This window comes from Sus scrofa, chromosome 6 (genome assembly GCF_054392235.1).
Source record: "Sus scrofa isolate SSC_HxYL_T2T_F1_AM1 chromosome 6, Sscrofa_HxYL_maternal_Yorkshire_Landrace_v2.0, whole genome shotgun sequence".
Classification (NCBI taxonomy): domain Eukaryota; kingdom Metazoa; phylum Chordata; class Mammalia; order Artiodactyla; family Suidae; genus Sus; species Sus scrofa.
The window spans coordinates 62,187,715-62,202,418 of NC_139388.1; the positions used below are offsets into that span (position 1 = coordinate 62,187,715).

The window sequence follows — 14,704 nt, forward strand, 5'->3', positions numbered from 1 at the left end:
AAGCCATGAGGATGCCGGTTCGGTCCCTGGCCTTGCTCGGAGGGTTAAGGATCCGGCGTTGCTGTGGCTGTGTTGTAGGCCACGGCTACAGCTCCGATTAGACCCCTAGCCTGGGAACCTCCATATGCCGTGGGAGCGGCCCTAGAAAAGGCAAAAAGACAAAAAAATAAAGAATAAAATTAAAAAAATAAAAAAAACATATATCCTTAATGAAAGATGGGACCCAATCTCGTGTTGCCAAGTCTCGTGCACCTTCAGTGATCTCCAGGTTCAGAGACCAGGAGAAAAGGAAGATGTAAGATGGCATCTTAAGAGGTTATCTCTTTCCATAGCACATTACCCCCTCAAGAGAGCCTGTGGTTGGAGTTCCCGTCGTGGCTCAGTGATTAACGAATCCGACTAGGAACCATAAGGTTGCGGGTTCCAGCCCTGGCCTTGCTCAGTGGGTTAAGGATCTAGCGTTGTCATGAGCTGTGGTGTAGGTTGCAGACCCGGCTCGGATCCCGAGTTGTTGTGGCTCTGGCGTAGGCGGTGGCTACAACTCCAGTTGGACCCCTAGCCTGGGAACCTCCATATGCCACGGAAGAGCGGCCCTGGAAAAGGCGAAAAGACAAAAAAAAAAAGAGAGAGAGAGAGAGAGCCTGTTGTTAAATATCTTTGAGTTACAAGCCAATTGACATCGTATTAACTGAAAATCAGTTATTCTTTGAAACATCTTTCATACATGTCAACTTTGAATTTTTTTTCTTTTTTTCTTTTTTGATTGCACCCGCGGCATGCGGAAATTCCTCCGCCAGGGGTAGAACCCGAACAAGAGCAGCAACCAGTTCCTTAACCTGCTGAGCAACAAGAGAACTCCTGAATTTTTTTTTTTTTTTGTCTTTTTGGGCCTCACCACTAGAGACACACGGAGGTTCCCAGGCTAGGGGGTCAGATCAGAGCTGTAGCCGCCAGCCTATGCCACAGCCACAGCAATGTAGGATCTGAGCCATGTCTGCAGCCTATACCACAGCTCACAGCAACACCAGATCCTTAACCCACTGAGCAAGGCCAGGGATGGAACCTGCATCCTCATGGATGCTAGTCAGATTCGTTTCAGCTGAGCCACAGCAGGAACTCCAGAGAACTCCTGAATATTTTTAAATTCAATACGTATTTGGAGTTCCTATCATGGCTCAGCAATAAGAAAACCGACTAGTATCCATGAGGATGCAGGTTTGATCCCTGGCCTTGTTCAGTGGGTTAAGGGTCTGGCATTGCCGTGAGCCATGGTGTAGGTTGCAGACACGGTTTAGATCTCAAGTTGCTATGGCTATGGTGTAGGCTGGCAGCTACAGCTCCAATTCAACCCTTAGCCTGGGAGCTTCCATATGCCTCACCTGCAGCCCTAAAACGACAAAAAAAAAAAAAAAAAAAAAAAAAAGAAAAAAAAGAAAAAGAAAAAAGAATACTTATTTATTGAACATCTATTCTTTCATGGATTCCAAAAAAATATTTGTTAAACCCTTAGTATGAAAATTGTGGTTTCCTCTTGCTGTGTAGCACAGGGAAGTATATCCAATCATTTGTGATAGAACATGATGGACGATAATACAAGGAAAAGAATGTAGATATATGCATGACTGGGTCACACTGCTGTACAGCAGAAATTGATACAATATTGTAAATCAACTATAATAAAAAAAATTTTTTTAAAGAAAGAATGCAAACGATTGCCTTTGGAATGGATAAGCAATGAGATCCTGCCGTATAGCACTGGGAACTCTATCTAGGCACTTAGGATGAAGCATGACGGAGGATAATGTGAGAAAAAGAATGCATATATGTATGTGTGACTGGGTCACTTTGCTGTACAATAGAACAGTGACAGAACACTGGAAACCAACTATAATGGAAAAAATAAAAATCATTTTTTAAAAAGAAAAATAAATAAATAAATAAAAAAGGAAAGAAAAGTGGGGTTTCCAAGGCAGCCAGCAGGGTGGTTGAGGGTGAGGGGCAGAGGCAGGAAGGGGGGAAAAAGCTAAGTACTGCATTCACAGAGAAAGCAGTGCCTTCCTCAAGGTTCTGATGGATGAGCAGAATTTTTCCAGGCAAAGTAGAGGGAAAATGTCAGACAGAACTGCAGCATGAGCCAAGGCCAAAGGAATGCATTAGAGGCAGGTGTCCTGAGCTTCTCAGGAAGAAGGGGATCAGGGGGGTGCCACCTTGGCCTTCCACTACCTCCTTACCCCTCACCAGGTCCTCTCTCTGTCCTCTCTCCCACAGGTCCTTCCTGTTGATCTGCTCAAAGATGCTTAAAGTCAGCAGCCAGGCCTCCCGGATCCCGCAATGGGCCGCCAGCAGCTGGGCCATTTCCAGGGGACCAGCGGGCTCCATCCGCCCCCAGGGGATCTTGTGCTTCCCCATCTCTGTCGCCATCCCCAGGTATAACTTGAACTTCTTCAGCTCCACAGCCTCCAGTTCTTCCAAGTAGGCGCAGAGGCGACAGAGGCCGTTCCTGAGCGGGGTTGGGGACATGGGGGCGTCCGGGACCCCGAGGAGAAGCTGGATGCGAGGATGTTTCTATGCCCAGGACGGAACGATTCCAGCGGCCGGGCACTGACGGTCGCAGGCAGAGGCATGAACGAGAGGAAAGTTTTTCTGTTGAAATAGTGCTCCCCTCCCCTCGGTTTCCGCCCATCCCACCCGCACCCCCGGGGTCCACTTCGAAGAAGCGGAAGTTGGGAAGCGTTGGGAAATCGAAGGAGGCATGCGATGCATGAGAAAGACTTTCACTTCTGTTCCCTCTTCCTGGCTCCCCGGACCAAACATGCACCCCCTTTCCTGTGTTCTCCCTGCCGTCCGCCTGGCCTCACCCTGTCCGCGGTAGGTAAGACTCAAAACAGCCTCTGCCTGCGGCAGAATTCGACCTCCTCTCGGTTGCATATCAGCCGTGCACGTGTTACTTGCATTAGCAGACGGCAGGGGAGCAAATGCGGCGGTGAAATGCGGGCAGATGTGAGCTCATGTCTCTTCCAGGCCTTTTCTCTTCCAGATGAGAAGACGGAAGCCCAGAAAGGCACACTGATTCTCCAACATCACACAGCTAAACAGCAGCTCTCTGATCTCCTTGAGCCCACCAGGCAGCCCTCTGATGCGTTAAAAGGACACAGCCTGGAGAAGGATGCACCCCAAATAACGATCAGGTCTTCCTTTTTGGGAGAGATTTAGGTGGAATGGGGAGAAAGGAGGGGCTCTGTAACTGTATATTATTTAAATTTCTCTCTCTCTCTTTTTTTTTTTGGCTGCCTACAGGGCATGTGGAAATTCCCAGTCCAAGCAACTCAAGCTGCTGCAGGGACAATGCCAGATCCTTAACCCTCTGCACCACAAGGGAACTCCTTAAATTTCTTAAAATAAGCAGGAAAAACTTCTATACGTAAATTCTTTTTTTTTTCTTTTTTTGCTTTTTAGGGCCACACCCGAGGCATGTGGAGGTTCCCAGGCTAGGGGTCCAATTGGAGCTACAGCTGCTGGCCCACACCACAGCCACAGCAATGTCACATCCAAGCCACGTCTGCAACCTACACCACAGCTCACAGCAATGCCTGATCCTTAACCCACTGAGCAAGGCCAGGGCTCGTACCTGTGTCCTCATGCTAGTCAGATTAGTTTCCACTGAGCCACAACGAGAACACCAGCCTGTAACAGCTTTGACCACCGTTTATGTCCCAGTGGGTTTAACAGTATCTGGATACAGTAAATGCTCGGTTATATAAGATGAGATACATAATGAAAGAATCACTGGTATATGTACCATTTTATGTGAGCTAAGATGGAGAACTTTTTATTTACCAGAATTGCACAGTATTTGGTGTGTGTAGGGGGGCTGCTGTTGAACTACTTGAAGTGAGGTGTTCCTGTTGTGGCACAGTGGAAACAAATCCAACTAGTATCCATGAGGATGTGGGTTCGATCCCTGGCCTTGCTCAGTTAAAAAGAAAAAAAAAAATCTTCTTGGGGAAATAACAATTAAAAAAAAAGAAAAAAATTTTTTTTAATTCTTGGCGTTCCCCAGTGGCACAGCAGGTTAAGTATCAAGTGTTGTCACTGCAGTGGCTTGGGTTGCTGCTGTGGTGTGAGTTTAGTCCCTGGCTTGGGAACTTCCATATGCCACAGGTGTCGCCAAAAAAAAATAATAATAATTAATAGTAAAAAATGAATTAAAAAAACTTCTTGAAAAAAATCAGACTTTATTTTTTGGTGGCATGCAGAATTTCCTGGGTCAGGGATCGAACCCATGCCACATCAGTGACCTGAGCCACAGCAGTGACAATTGCCATATCCTTAACTACTAGGCCACCAGGGAACACTGAAAAATGAGACTTTAAAGCCATATCTGATCTATGAGTGGTTCTGGCAAGATTATTTTGCATGTGAAAAATGCAGAGAGAAATTGGAAAAGGAGCAAGACAGACGGGGCGAGGTGGTGAAGAGATTCTAAGAGTTGGGAATGAATGTCTGGGAGTTCCTGTCGTGGCTCAGTGGTTAACGAATCTGACTAGGAACCATGAGCTTGTGGGTTCGATCCCTGCCCTTGCTCAGTGGGTTAAGGATCCAGCATTGCCGTGAGCTGTGGTGTAGATTGCAGACGAGGCTCGGATCCTGCGTTGCTGTGGCTCTGGCGTAGGCTGGCAGCTACAGCTCTGATTAGACCCCCTAGCCTGGGAACCTCCACATGCCACGGGAGCGGCCCTAGAAAAGGCAAAAAGACAAAAAAGAAAAAGAAAAAAGGTGACAATGTCTTTCGGTGAGCTGATCTCACATGTGAAAATCATGAAATGATTGCTGCAGGTAGATGTCGCAGGGCAAGCTGTGAAGGATTTTTAGAATCATTCATTTTGGACTGGATTGATTAGAAGGCTAATACCATTGACATGAACGGGACTCAGGGGAAATGGTGAACAGGTTATTCCACCAGAATTCCTCCCAATGAGTGGCTCCCATAGGTAGCAGGGAGTCAGCGAATGTTCCTGAGCGTGGCATCACGGTGGTGACAGTGTTTGAGGCGGCAACTGAGTTTCTACTGTCTTTCCAGGGACAGGGGTGCAGCGTGGACATCCCCCAGGCTTTCCCACCACCCCTCTCCCATGCTTAGGCACTTTACTGACCATGGAGGCTGGAAAAGCCACCTCATCTTCATGCTAAACCTCTTCAGGCTTGGCAAAGAAATGAAGAAATAGGACACAGCCTAAGTGCTTACGTAATCTACGTAAACTGGGAATTTCTGAGATGAAGTGTTTGGCTCTGACCCTTCATGTGACATAGTTTAATTAATTTTCTATTCTCACTTCCCTCTTTCCTCCACCACCTTGGCCACTGGAAGCCTACCTATTCAGCTGGTATTGCTGCTAGAAGGGATACCAGATGCATGAAGGGCAGTCATGTTTTCTGGATTTGGAATATAGCTGGATTCACATGTAAAGGATATAGCTTTTTTTTTTTCTAGGGCCACACCTGTGGCATATGAAAGTTCCCAGGCTAGGGATCAAATCAGAGCTCCAGCTGCTGGCCTACACCATGGCCACAGCCACACAGGATCCAAGCTGCATCTGCGACCTACACCCCACAGCTCACAGCGACACCAGATCCTCAACCCACTGAATGAGGCCAGGGTTCAAACCCACATCCCCATGGATACTAGTCAGATTTGTCTCCACTGCACCATAACAGGAACTCCAAGAATATAGCTTCCTCTAGTGATACACTGTAATGGAAAAGAATTGAAAAAAGAATATAGATATACACACACATACACACACATACATATGTGTGTGTAACCAAATCACTTTGCTGTACACCTGAAACTAACACAATACAGTAAATCAACTACATATCAATTAAAAAAAAAAGAAGACTATAGCTTTAGTGGTTAAGGAATGGAATGGGGGTTAGTGATCATTTCTAGGTTCCATCACAAAATCAGCCTGTGTTTCTTACATCCCGTGTGGGAGCTCTCTTGGTGGCACAGCAGGTTAAGGATCCAGCATTGTCATTGCTATGGCTCTGGTCACTGCTATGGCACAGGTTTGATCCCTGGCTCAGGCCTGAGAACTTCCACATGCTGCAGGCATGGCAAAAACAAACAAAAACCAAAAAAAACCCAAACCAAAGCAAAACAAAAATGGAAAGAAAAAAACGATAAAACCCCACAAAACCCCTAATGTGCATGAGAATCACCTGAAGATCTTATTGAAATGAAGGTTCTATTTAGTGGGTCTGAGGTTCCGCCTTTCTAACAGGTTCCCAGGTGGTATGGATGCTGCTGATCCGAGCCCACATTTGCAAGGACACAGATTTCTGTAAAGAATGAAGGAGTACTCTCTGTAAAATGTCTTCACGTCTTATTGGAAAGAAAATATGAGGAAATACATAAAAGACATTTATATAAGTGAAAAAAATTGTGGGTATCTTTGGCCTTTCCAAGGCCATGGAGTTGAACATTTCAGATGCCAACGGTGCCCCAGCTGCTAGCTGGGTGACATTCATTTAAAAAAGTATTTAGCAGGAGTTCCCGTGGTGGCATAGCAGAAGTGAATCCAACTAGGAACTACGAGGTAAGGGTTCAATCCCTGGCCTTGCTCAGTGGGTTAAGGATCTGGCATTGCCATGAACTGTGGTGTAGGTCACAGACGAGGCACGGATCTGGCGTGGCTGTGGCTGTGATGTAGGCCGGCAGCTGTGACTCCGATTAGACCCCTAGCCTGGGAACTTCCATGTGCCATGAGTGTGGCCCTAAAAAGACAAAAAAAAAAGTATTTAGCATCCAGTGTATGCTGCTTTTCAAGGTGTATAGACGAGCTATGAAAAGGAACAAATTTCTCTGCCTTTATGTGTCTTACTTTTTGTGTGTGTGTTTCAGATTGTGAAAAATGCTAGGATGGAAAAAAATATGGGGTGGAGAATTGAGACAGACTGACAGAGGGCATGGTACCTCAAGTGAGTCTTAAAGAATGACACTGTTTCAACAGAGGATGGGAAGCCACCTGGGCAGGTCAACAGGAGTGGATTGGCCATGTGGGGGTAGGGAGCTGCTCCATGATCCGATGGGTTTGGGGTGTAGAAGGACCATAGGAAGATAACAGGAGATGGAGTTCCCATTGCAGCTCAGTGGAAACGAATCTGACTAGCATCCATGAGGACGCAGGTTCGATCCCTGGCCTCCCTCAGTGAGTTAAGGATCTGGCGTTGCCATGAGCTGTGGTGTAGGTCACAGATGTGGCTTGGATCCCACGTTGCTGTGGCTGTGGTGTAGACCAGCAGCTACAGCTCTGATTTGATCCCTCCATATGTTACAGGTGGGTCCCTAAAAAGACATAAAAAAAAAAAATACCAGGAAATGAAGCAGCCACTGTAACCAGGAGGCAGTTCAGACACCTTGCAGGCTTGGACTTTATCCCAAAGGCAATAGGAGTGAAGTGTCCTGGGGGTGGAGTGTTTATTTGCAAGTGAGGTAAAACACACCATCCATAAAATTCACCATTTTAACCATTGTAAAGTGTACAACGCAGGGACCTTAAATCTGTTGGCTATGTGTGCAGTTCTCCCCAGCGTTCATTTCTAGAACTTTCTCATCACCTCCAAAGGAAAGCCCATACCCATCAAGCAGTCACTTCCCATGTCCCACTCCCCCAGCCCCTGGCAACCTCTCATCTATATTCTCTCCCTACAAGTTTTCTGCTTCTGGATATTTCACAGCAATGGAATCATACAGTAGGTGACCTTCGCTGTCTGGCTTTTTCACTTTGTATGGTGTTTTCAAGGTTCATTTAGCTTTCAGCCCAGGTCAGTACTTTTCTTCTTTTTTATGGCTGCGTAATAGTCCATTGTACGAAGGAATACCATTCCATGGTACAGAAGATTTTGAGCAGGAGAGGGATGGAGTCGATTCTGCACTGAGAAAGATGCTTCGGAGCAATGGTGGAGGACCAGCCAAAGAGGAAGCCTGGAGCCCTGGTTCAGGGGTCTGAGCTGGGACAGGAGATGTGTTCCAGGGCTGTAGGAGGAGCAGCAAAAGTTCTCAGGCCACGGGCGAGGAAGAAGCTACTGCTAACCTGGGTTCTCTAGGGGTGAGACCAGGACTTCCCCAAATGACTCACTCATTATCAGACCTCCTTCCCCGCCCCGGTCTCGGGATGGAAAAAACACTTTTCTAGGAATGCAGCAGGGAGGTGGAAGGAAGCTGCAATCAGTAGTAACTCTTTCCCAATCCTCTTTCAAGAAAGACCTTCTTTCTCATGGGAAGGAAGAGAACAGGCATTTTCTGAGTCCTTCTGTGGCCTGGCACCGCATCTGGAAATGCAGGAATGAATGCATCCTAGCCCTGGACTGCAAGGGCTTCAGAGCCTAAAGATAAAGAGGGAAAGTGTTTCAAGAGAGCCAATTTCGGAGACATGGAAAATGCTTCCCGAGACTTTTTTCCCCCTCACCAATAAAATGTGATTTCCCGTTTATAGACAATGCCTTATCTCTATCATAAAATCTTCTCGTGTGTTAATCAGTGCAAGGAGGTGAAGGAATGTTTATTATTGTCATGGAGGACTTGTATATCCAGGAAAAGAATCTTTTTTTTTTTCTTCTCATAGTATTTTTTAAATTTTTAAAATTGAAGTATAGTTCATTTAAAATGTGTTAATTTCTGCTGTAAAGTGATTCAGTTATACATATATACACACACACATTATTTTCTAAGGTTAAAAAAATTTGTGTGTGTGTGTGTGTGTGTGTGTGTGTGTGTGTGTGTGTGTGCTTTTTAGGGCCACACTCATGGCATATAGAAGTCCCCAGGCTAGGGGTCAAATCGGAGTTGCAGCTACTGGCCTCCACCACAGCCACAGCCACACCAGATCTGAGCCACGTCTGGGACCTACACCACAGCTCACGGCAACACCGGATCCCCGACCCACTGAGTGAGGCCAGGAATCGAATCTGCATCCTCACGGATACTAGTCAAATTCGTTTCTGCTGAGCCACAACGAGCACTTCCAGTTGGTTGGTGGGTTTTGGCCAAGCGGGCAGCATTCCCAGGCCAGAGGTGGAACCTGTGCCACAGCAGTGACCCAAGCCACATCTGTGACCATCAGGATCCTTAACCCACTGAGCCACCAGGGACCTCTCACATTTTTTTCCCCCATCAGGGTTTATCACAGGATATGGAATATAGTTCCCTGCTCTATATAGTAGGACCTTGTCATCCATTCTGTATATAACAGTTTGCATCTGCTAATCCCAAACTCCCAGTCCATCCTTCCCCCCACCCCTTTGACCACCGAAAGTTCTGGAGGAGAATCTGGATCAACAGGTTGGAAGAGGAGGAAGGGTGTTAAGAGTTATTCTGAAGGAGAAAGCAGCTCTTTATGATATGGGTGAAAAATAATGATTTGCTCCTGCGAGGGACAGTGTGTAAAATACCCAAAGCTCTTCCCTGTTGAAAGAAACATAAAATTCAGTTCCACCCAAAGGATCAACTGGGCGGTGGTACAGGAGGAGAGCAGGTAAGGGACCCGAGCACAGCGCCCGCCAGCATCCCACTCTCCCCAACGCCACCCCTGCCGCCAGGATGGTCTCATTTCCCCACGCGCCTCACTGGCATCTGCAGGTTCAGCACCAAATCCGGAGCGGGTGTGGACCTGGAACCCAAGGTATGCCCCCCCCACTCCCCTGGATTAGGACTCCCCAGTTTGCCGTGGCAGAGGAGGCGGAGCTGTTCAGGAGAAGGAGGAGAGAAGGGGGCTAGGGCACGGGGCCTCGTTCTGGGTCCGAGCACCTACCGCCCTGTGCCCTGGGCTTAGGCTGTGAGTGCGCAGGAACTCGCCCCAGAGGTGGGAGGTAAATCTGGCTGGGGTTTGACTGGCTTGGGGAGAGTTAAGAAAGCCCCAAATGAGAGTTCCTGTCATGGGAACCATGAGGATGTGGGTTCGATCCCTGGCCTTGCTCAGTGGGTTAAGGATCCGGCTTTGCCATGAGCTGTGGTGTGGGTGGCAGACTCGGCTTGGATCCCGAGTTGCTGTGGCTGTGGCTGTGGTGTAGGCCGGTGGCTGTGGCTGTGGTGTAGGCCGGTGGCTACAGCCTGGGAACCTCCATATGCCATGGGAGCGGCTCAAGAGAAGGCAAAAAGACAAAAAAAAAAAAAAAAAAAAGCCCCAAATGAAGGGATTTACTCCTGGGTCTTAGGGCATCAGTGGCCTGGACAACAGACCTGGGCCAACGGTGGCCTCATCAGTTTTTATTGTTGACAGGTTAACATGCTGTCAGTTCTAAGAATGCTGATTAGTGCTTTTGTTTTCCCTCAGCTGCCTCCAAACCCTTGAATATATTTGTTGCCCAACTTGGGTCCACTTGAGGGCATGAAGTAAAGCCAATCTACTGGCAGCAGGTCATGGTAGAGGAAAGTTCAGCATTCCTGGAGCCCCCAACCCAGGGATTCTGGCTGCTCATTTCAAGGAAGGGTTTTTTGGTTTGAGGGTCCCCCTCCCCACCCGTGGCATGCAGAAGTTCCAGGGCCACCTATCCACCCAGAACCCACACCCTCCTTATCGAATCTGAGCCACAGCAGTGGGACCTGAGCCACAGCAGTGACACCACCAGATCCTTAACCCACTGGGCCACCAGGGAGCTCTGGGAAGAGTTTTGTTTTGTTTTGTGTTTTAGGGCTGCATGTGCAGCATTTGGAATTTCCCAGGCTAGGGATCAAATCGGAGCTACAGCTGCAGGCCTACACCGCAGCCACAGCCACACAGGATCCAAGCTGCGTCTGCGACCTACACCACAACTCACAGCAACGCCAGATCCTTAACGCACTGAGCGAGGCCAGGGATGGAACCCGCATCCTCATGGATACTAGTCAGGTTCTTTACCCCTGAGCCACAATGGGAACTCCCAGGAAGGGTTTTTAAAGACAAGGTGAGGGAGGGGAGTTCCAGGGTGCCCAGGATCAGTTCCTGCACAATTCTCTGATGGGCAGATGGTGAGGTAATAAAATGGTGTCACAGAGGTTAACATCCTTAATGCACAGGCTCCAGCCAGTCTGGAGGCAGTGGGGCTGGTGGTCAGGTCACCATGCACTTAGTTAACTGCATCCATCCGAGAAACAACAACCAGGGAGAAGGGCCTCAGACACCATTATCTGTATCCTCTGGGAGAGGAACTCAAGATTCTGTGTGGGTGGAAGGCTGATGTATCGTTTACATAGTTACCAGTTCTTCCGCCCTGTAGTTACCAGTTCTCCCGCCCTGCTGCTACTTCTTGTTAACTACATGTTCGCATCCTTTCATCATTAATTCTTGAGCCAGGCTTTTATGAGTCAGGGGAGGCCTGGAAGACTGAAGTTTTGTACAAACAAGAGTCAGGCAGAGGGCATGGGAGGGGGGGACCCACCCCTGCAAGGCCCCGTGTAGAGTCTTGGGTACAGGTTTTTTGCTGTCTGCATCTCTCTCTCTTTTTTTTTTAATTTTTTTTGGCCATGCCTGTGGCATGTGCAAGTTCCCCAGCCAGGGATCGAACCAGGGTCACAGCAGTGACCTGAGCCACAGCAATGACAATGCCAGATCCCTAACCATTAGGCCACCAGGGAACTCCCCAAAGGGAATTTTAGAAGCAGCCCGGTTGGGCAATTCAGAGGGAAAAGGAATAGGAGGTGTCAGGCCTAGAAAATCTTAGTGGGGTTGAGGTGACAACGGGGATTTTCATTATTTTACGCTACCCCTTAGGAGGGACACTCTCTCTGCCCCCACTCACCTCCAGCATGGGTGTAATCTGTGTTACTCACTTCCACATCGTGAGCTTGGCTGGCTTTTACAGGAGATGTGGCAGAAGGAGGCTGAGTCCTCAGCTGGCACTGGGTGAAACCACAGGCTGCCCCATGGGACATCATAGTTGTAGTGGACACACATCCTCAAAACACAGAACACAATCCATCAAAGATGCTCAGCACCACCATCAGCACCACCAGCATCACCAGTTTATGGCCCACTGGCCCCAAATGGAAAGCATCCTTCTCAACTTGCAAACAGGGAAAGTAGAACCGGGGAGGAGGCCCAAAGAATGTGACCCATATCGCAGCGCTAGAAAATAGATGACTTTGTATTTATTTATTTATTTAGCTTTTTTAGGGCATATGGAAGTCCCCAGGCTAGGGGTCAAATCAGAGTTACAGCTGCTAGTCTATGACAGAGCCACAGCAATGCCAGATCTGAGCCTCATCTGCGACCCACACTGTGGCTCACGGCAATGCCAGATCCTTAATCCACTGATCAAGGCAGGGTTCGAACCCACATCCTCATGGATCCTCCTCGGGTTCGTTAACCACAAAGGGAACTCCAGAAAATAGATGACTTTCAAACTCAAGTCTGTCTGGCTCCAGGGGTCGAGCTTTTTTTTTTTTTTTTTTTTTTTTTTGTCTTTTCTAGGGCTGCACGCATGGCATGTGGAGGTTCCCAGGCTAGGGGTATAATTGCAGCTGTAACTGCCAGCCTACACCACAGCGACAGCAACTCGGGATCCGAGCCGCGTCTTCAACCTACACCACAGCTCAAAGCAACGCCAGATCCTTAACCCACTGAGCAAGGCCAGGGATCGAACCTGCAACCTCATGGTTCCTAGTCAGATTCGTTAACCACTGAGCCACAAGGGGAACTCCCAGGGGTCAAGCTTTTAAACCCTGATCGGCGAAAAGGGCATTTACACACCCAAAGCAGGGAAGTCACCTGCAGACCACCACATAACACCCCCAAGCTGTTACCAGTGCCCATACTCCCAATGCCCAAGGCCCTGACTGCCCCCTGGTTCACAGTCATGTTTCCACGGGGGCCTGCACACCAGGGTTGTGTAACTTCCTTCACAGCTGTGTCCTCACTCTCTCTGACCACAGACTCTGGCAGGAAGCTCCCAGCCTGGCTGGCCCCTCCCGCACAGTTTTCAGGAAGAGTCAGATGGATCCCAGCTCTGACCAACCAGGGAGAATCCACTCCTGGCTGCTCATATAAATTTTTTTTTTTTTTTTTTTCTTTTCAGGGCCACACCTGTGACATAGGAAAGTTCCCAGGCTAGGGGTCAAATCGGAGCAGCAACTGCCAGCCTCCACCACAGCCACAGCAACATGGGATCCTTAACCTACTGAGCGAGGCCAGGGATTGAACCCGAATCGTCATGGATATGAGTCGGGGTTCGTAACCCATCGAGTCACAATGGGAACTCCCTGATATTAAAACGTAACATCAAGGAGAAGTGGGTGACACTTAAAGGAAATGTGTTATGGCCCTAACACCTCGGACTAGGTCAGGTCTCCCTGTTAAAAGCTCTCCCAGAACCTGGATGTTTCCATCACAGAACACAGCACGGTTGAACAATTATATATACTGTCCTGGCCATATATATGGATATATATCGATGCTCCAGTGACCACCAGGAGCAAACCTGTAGGCTGAGCAAGTTGGGTTTATTCCAGGAGAAGCAGGATGAGGCCTGAGTATGGACAGAGGTTCTGGGACAGAGAGGATGGAGATTACCCAACTCCCCTCAGGTTTCAGGATCCCACAAACCCCCAAAACTGCCGGCTCTGAGCCCAGCACATTTTGAACTCCAACAAAATATGGTGTGCTCCACAAGTTTGCATGTCATTCTTGTGCCAGGACCACGGTAATCTTTGTATTCTTCCAATTTTAGTATATGAACTGCTGAAGCTGACACACATACATTTTACCTTCCTTTTTTTTTTTTTTTTGTCTTTTTGTCTTTTTTTTTTTTGTTGTTGTTGTTGTTGTTGTTGCTATTTCTTGGGCCGCTCCCGCGGCATATGGAGGTTCCCAGGCTAGGGGTTGAATCAGAGCTGTAGCCACCGGCCTACTCCAGAGCCACAGCAACGCGTGATCCGAGCCGCGTCTGCAACCTACACCACAGCTCACAGCAACGCTGGATTGTTAACCCACTGAGCAAGGGCAGGGACCGAACCTGCAACCTCATCGTTCCTAGTCGGATTCGTTAACCACTGCGCCACGACGGGAACTCCCCCTTTTTTTTTTTAAAGCCATTTCTTGGGCCACTCCCATGGCATATGGAGGTTCCCAGGCTAGGGGTCTAATCAGAGCTGAAGCCACTGACCTACACCACAGCCACAGCTACGCCGGATCCTTAACCCACTGAGCAAGGCCAGGGATCGAACTGCCAACCTCATGGTTCCTAGTCAGATTCGTTAACCATTGAGCCACGACGGGAACTCCCTTACCTTCCTTTCCACAGCAGTTCTGTGCTTTTAGCTTCACGTCCCCACGCCAGGCTATGCTCTGAGAATTTTCCTGGATATCTGCATCAGTCGGGAAATTGGTGCTAAGCGGATGTAACAAAGAATCCCCAAGTCCCAGGGGCCGGATAAGATAGACCTTTCTTTCTGGGCTTGCAGGGCAAGTGTGTGGTTGATGCCCAGCCTGCAGGGGGCTCTGTTCCCCAAGTGCCTCCAGGGACTCAGGCTGGTGGGGTGTCTGCTCTCCACAACTGCTAACACCCCTTGTCCCAAGGTGGCCACGACCGTTGTCAGGCACCCCAGGCAGCAAGAAGATGGAAGGAAAAACATGGAGAGGATGCAGTTTTCCTAGGAGATCACAACCCATAAATCACAGCGATCATTCCACTGACACCCCATCCTCTAAACGTGGTCATGTGCCCACAG

General features: G+C 48.5%; 1 protein-coding gene and 1 pseudogene across 3 annotated transcripts in view; both read right to left on the minus strand.

Moving 5' to 3' along the window:
• NLRP12 (NLR family pyrin domain containing 12) overlaps positions 1-14,702 on the minus strand; it is a 34,454-nt gene extending 19,752 nt beyond the window's left edge. The window contains exons 1-5 of one of the 3 annotated variants that reach the window (XM_084961943.1): positions 14,264-14,702; positions 11,779-11,934; positions 6,223-6,342; positions 2,859-3,156; positions 2,232-2,601 (exon numbers count right to left, since the gene is read on the minus strand). In XM_084961943.1, coding sequence (XP_084818069.1) covers positions 2,232-2,520 — 289 coding nt within the window. In that variant the 5' untranslated portion in view covers positions 2,521-2,601; positions 2,859-3,156; positions 6,223-6,342; positions 11,779-11,934; positions 14,264-14,702. Of the gene's footprint in view, positions 1-2,231; positions 2,839-2,858; positions 3,157-6,222; positions 6,343-11,778; positions 11,935-14,263 lie in introns of those variants that run through there. The other 2 variants (XM_013998737.3, XM_013998739.3) reach the window with 2 other exon arrangements.
• Positions 13,625-13,724, minus strand: LOC146402462 (U6 spliceosomal RNA; annotated as a pseudogene).
• Positions 14,703-14,704: the final 2 nt, after the last annotated feature.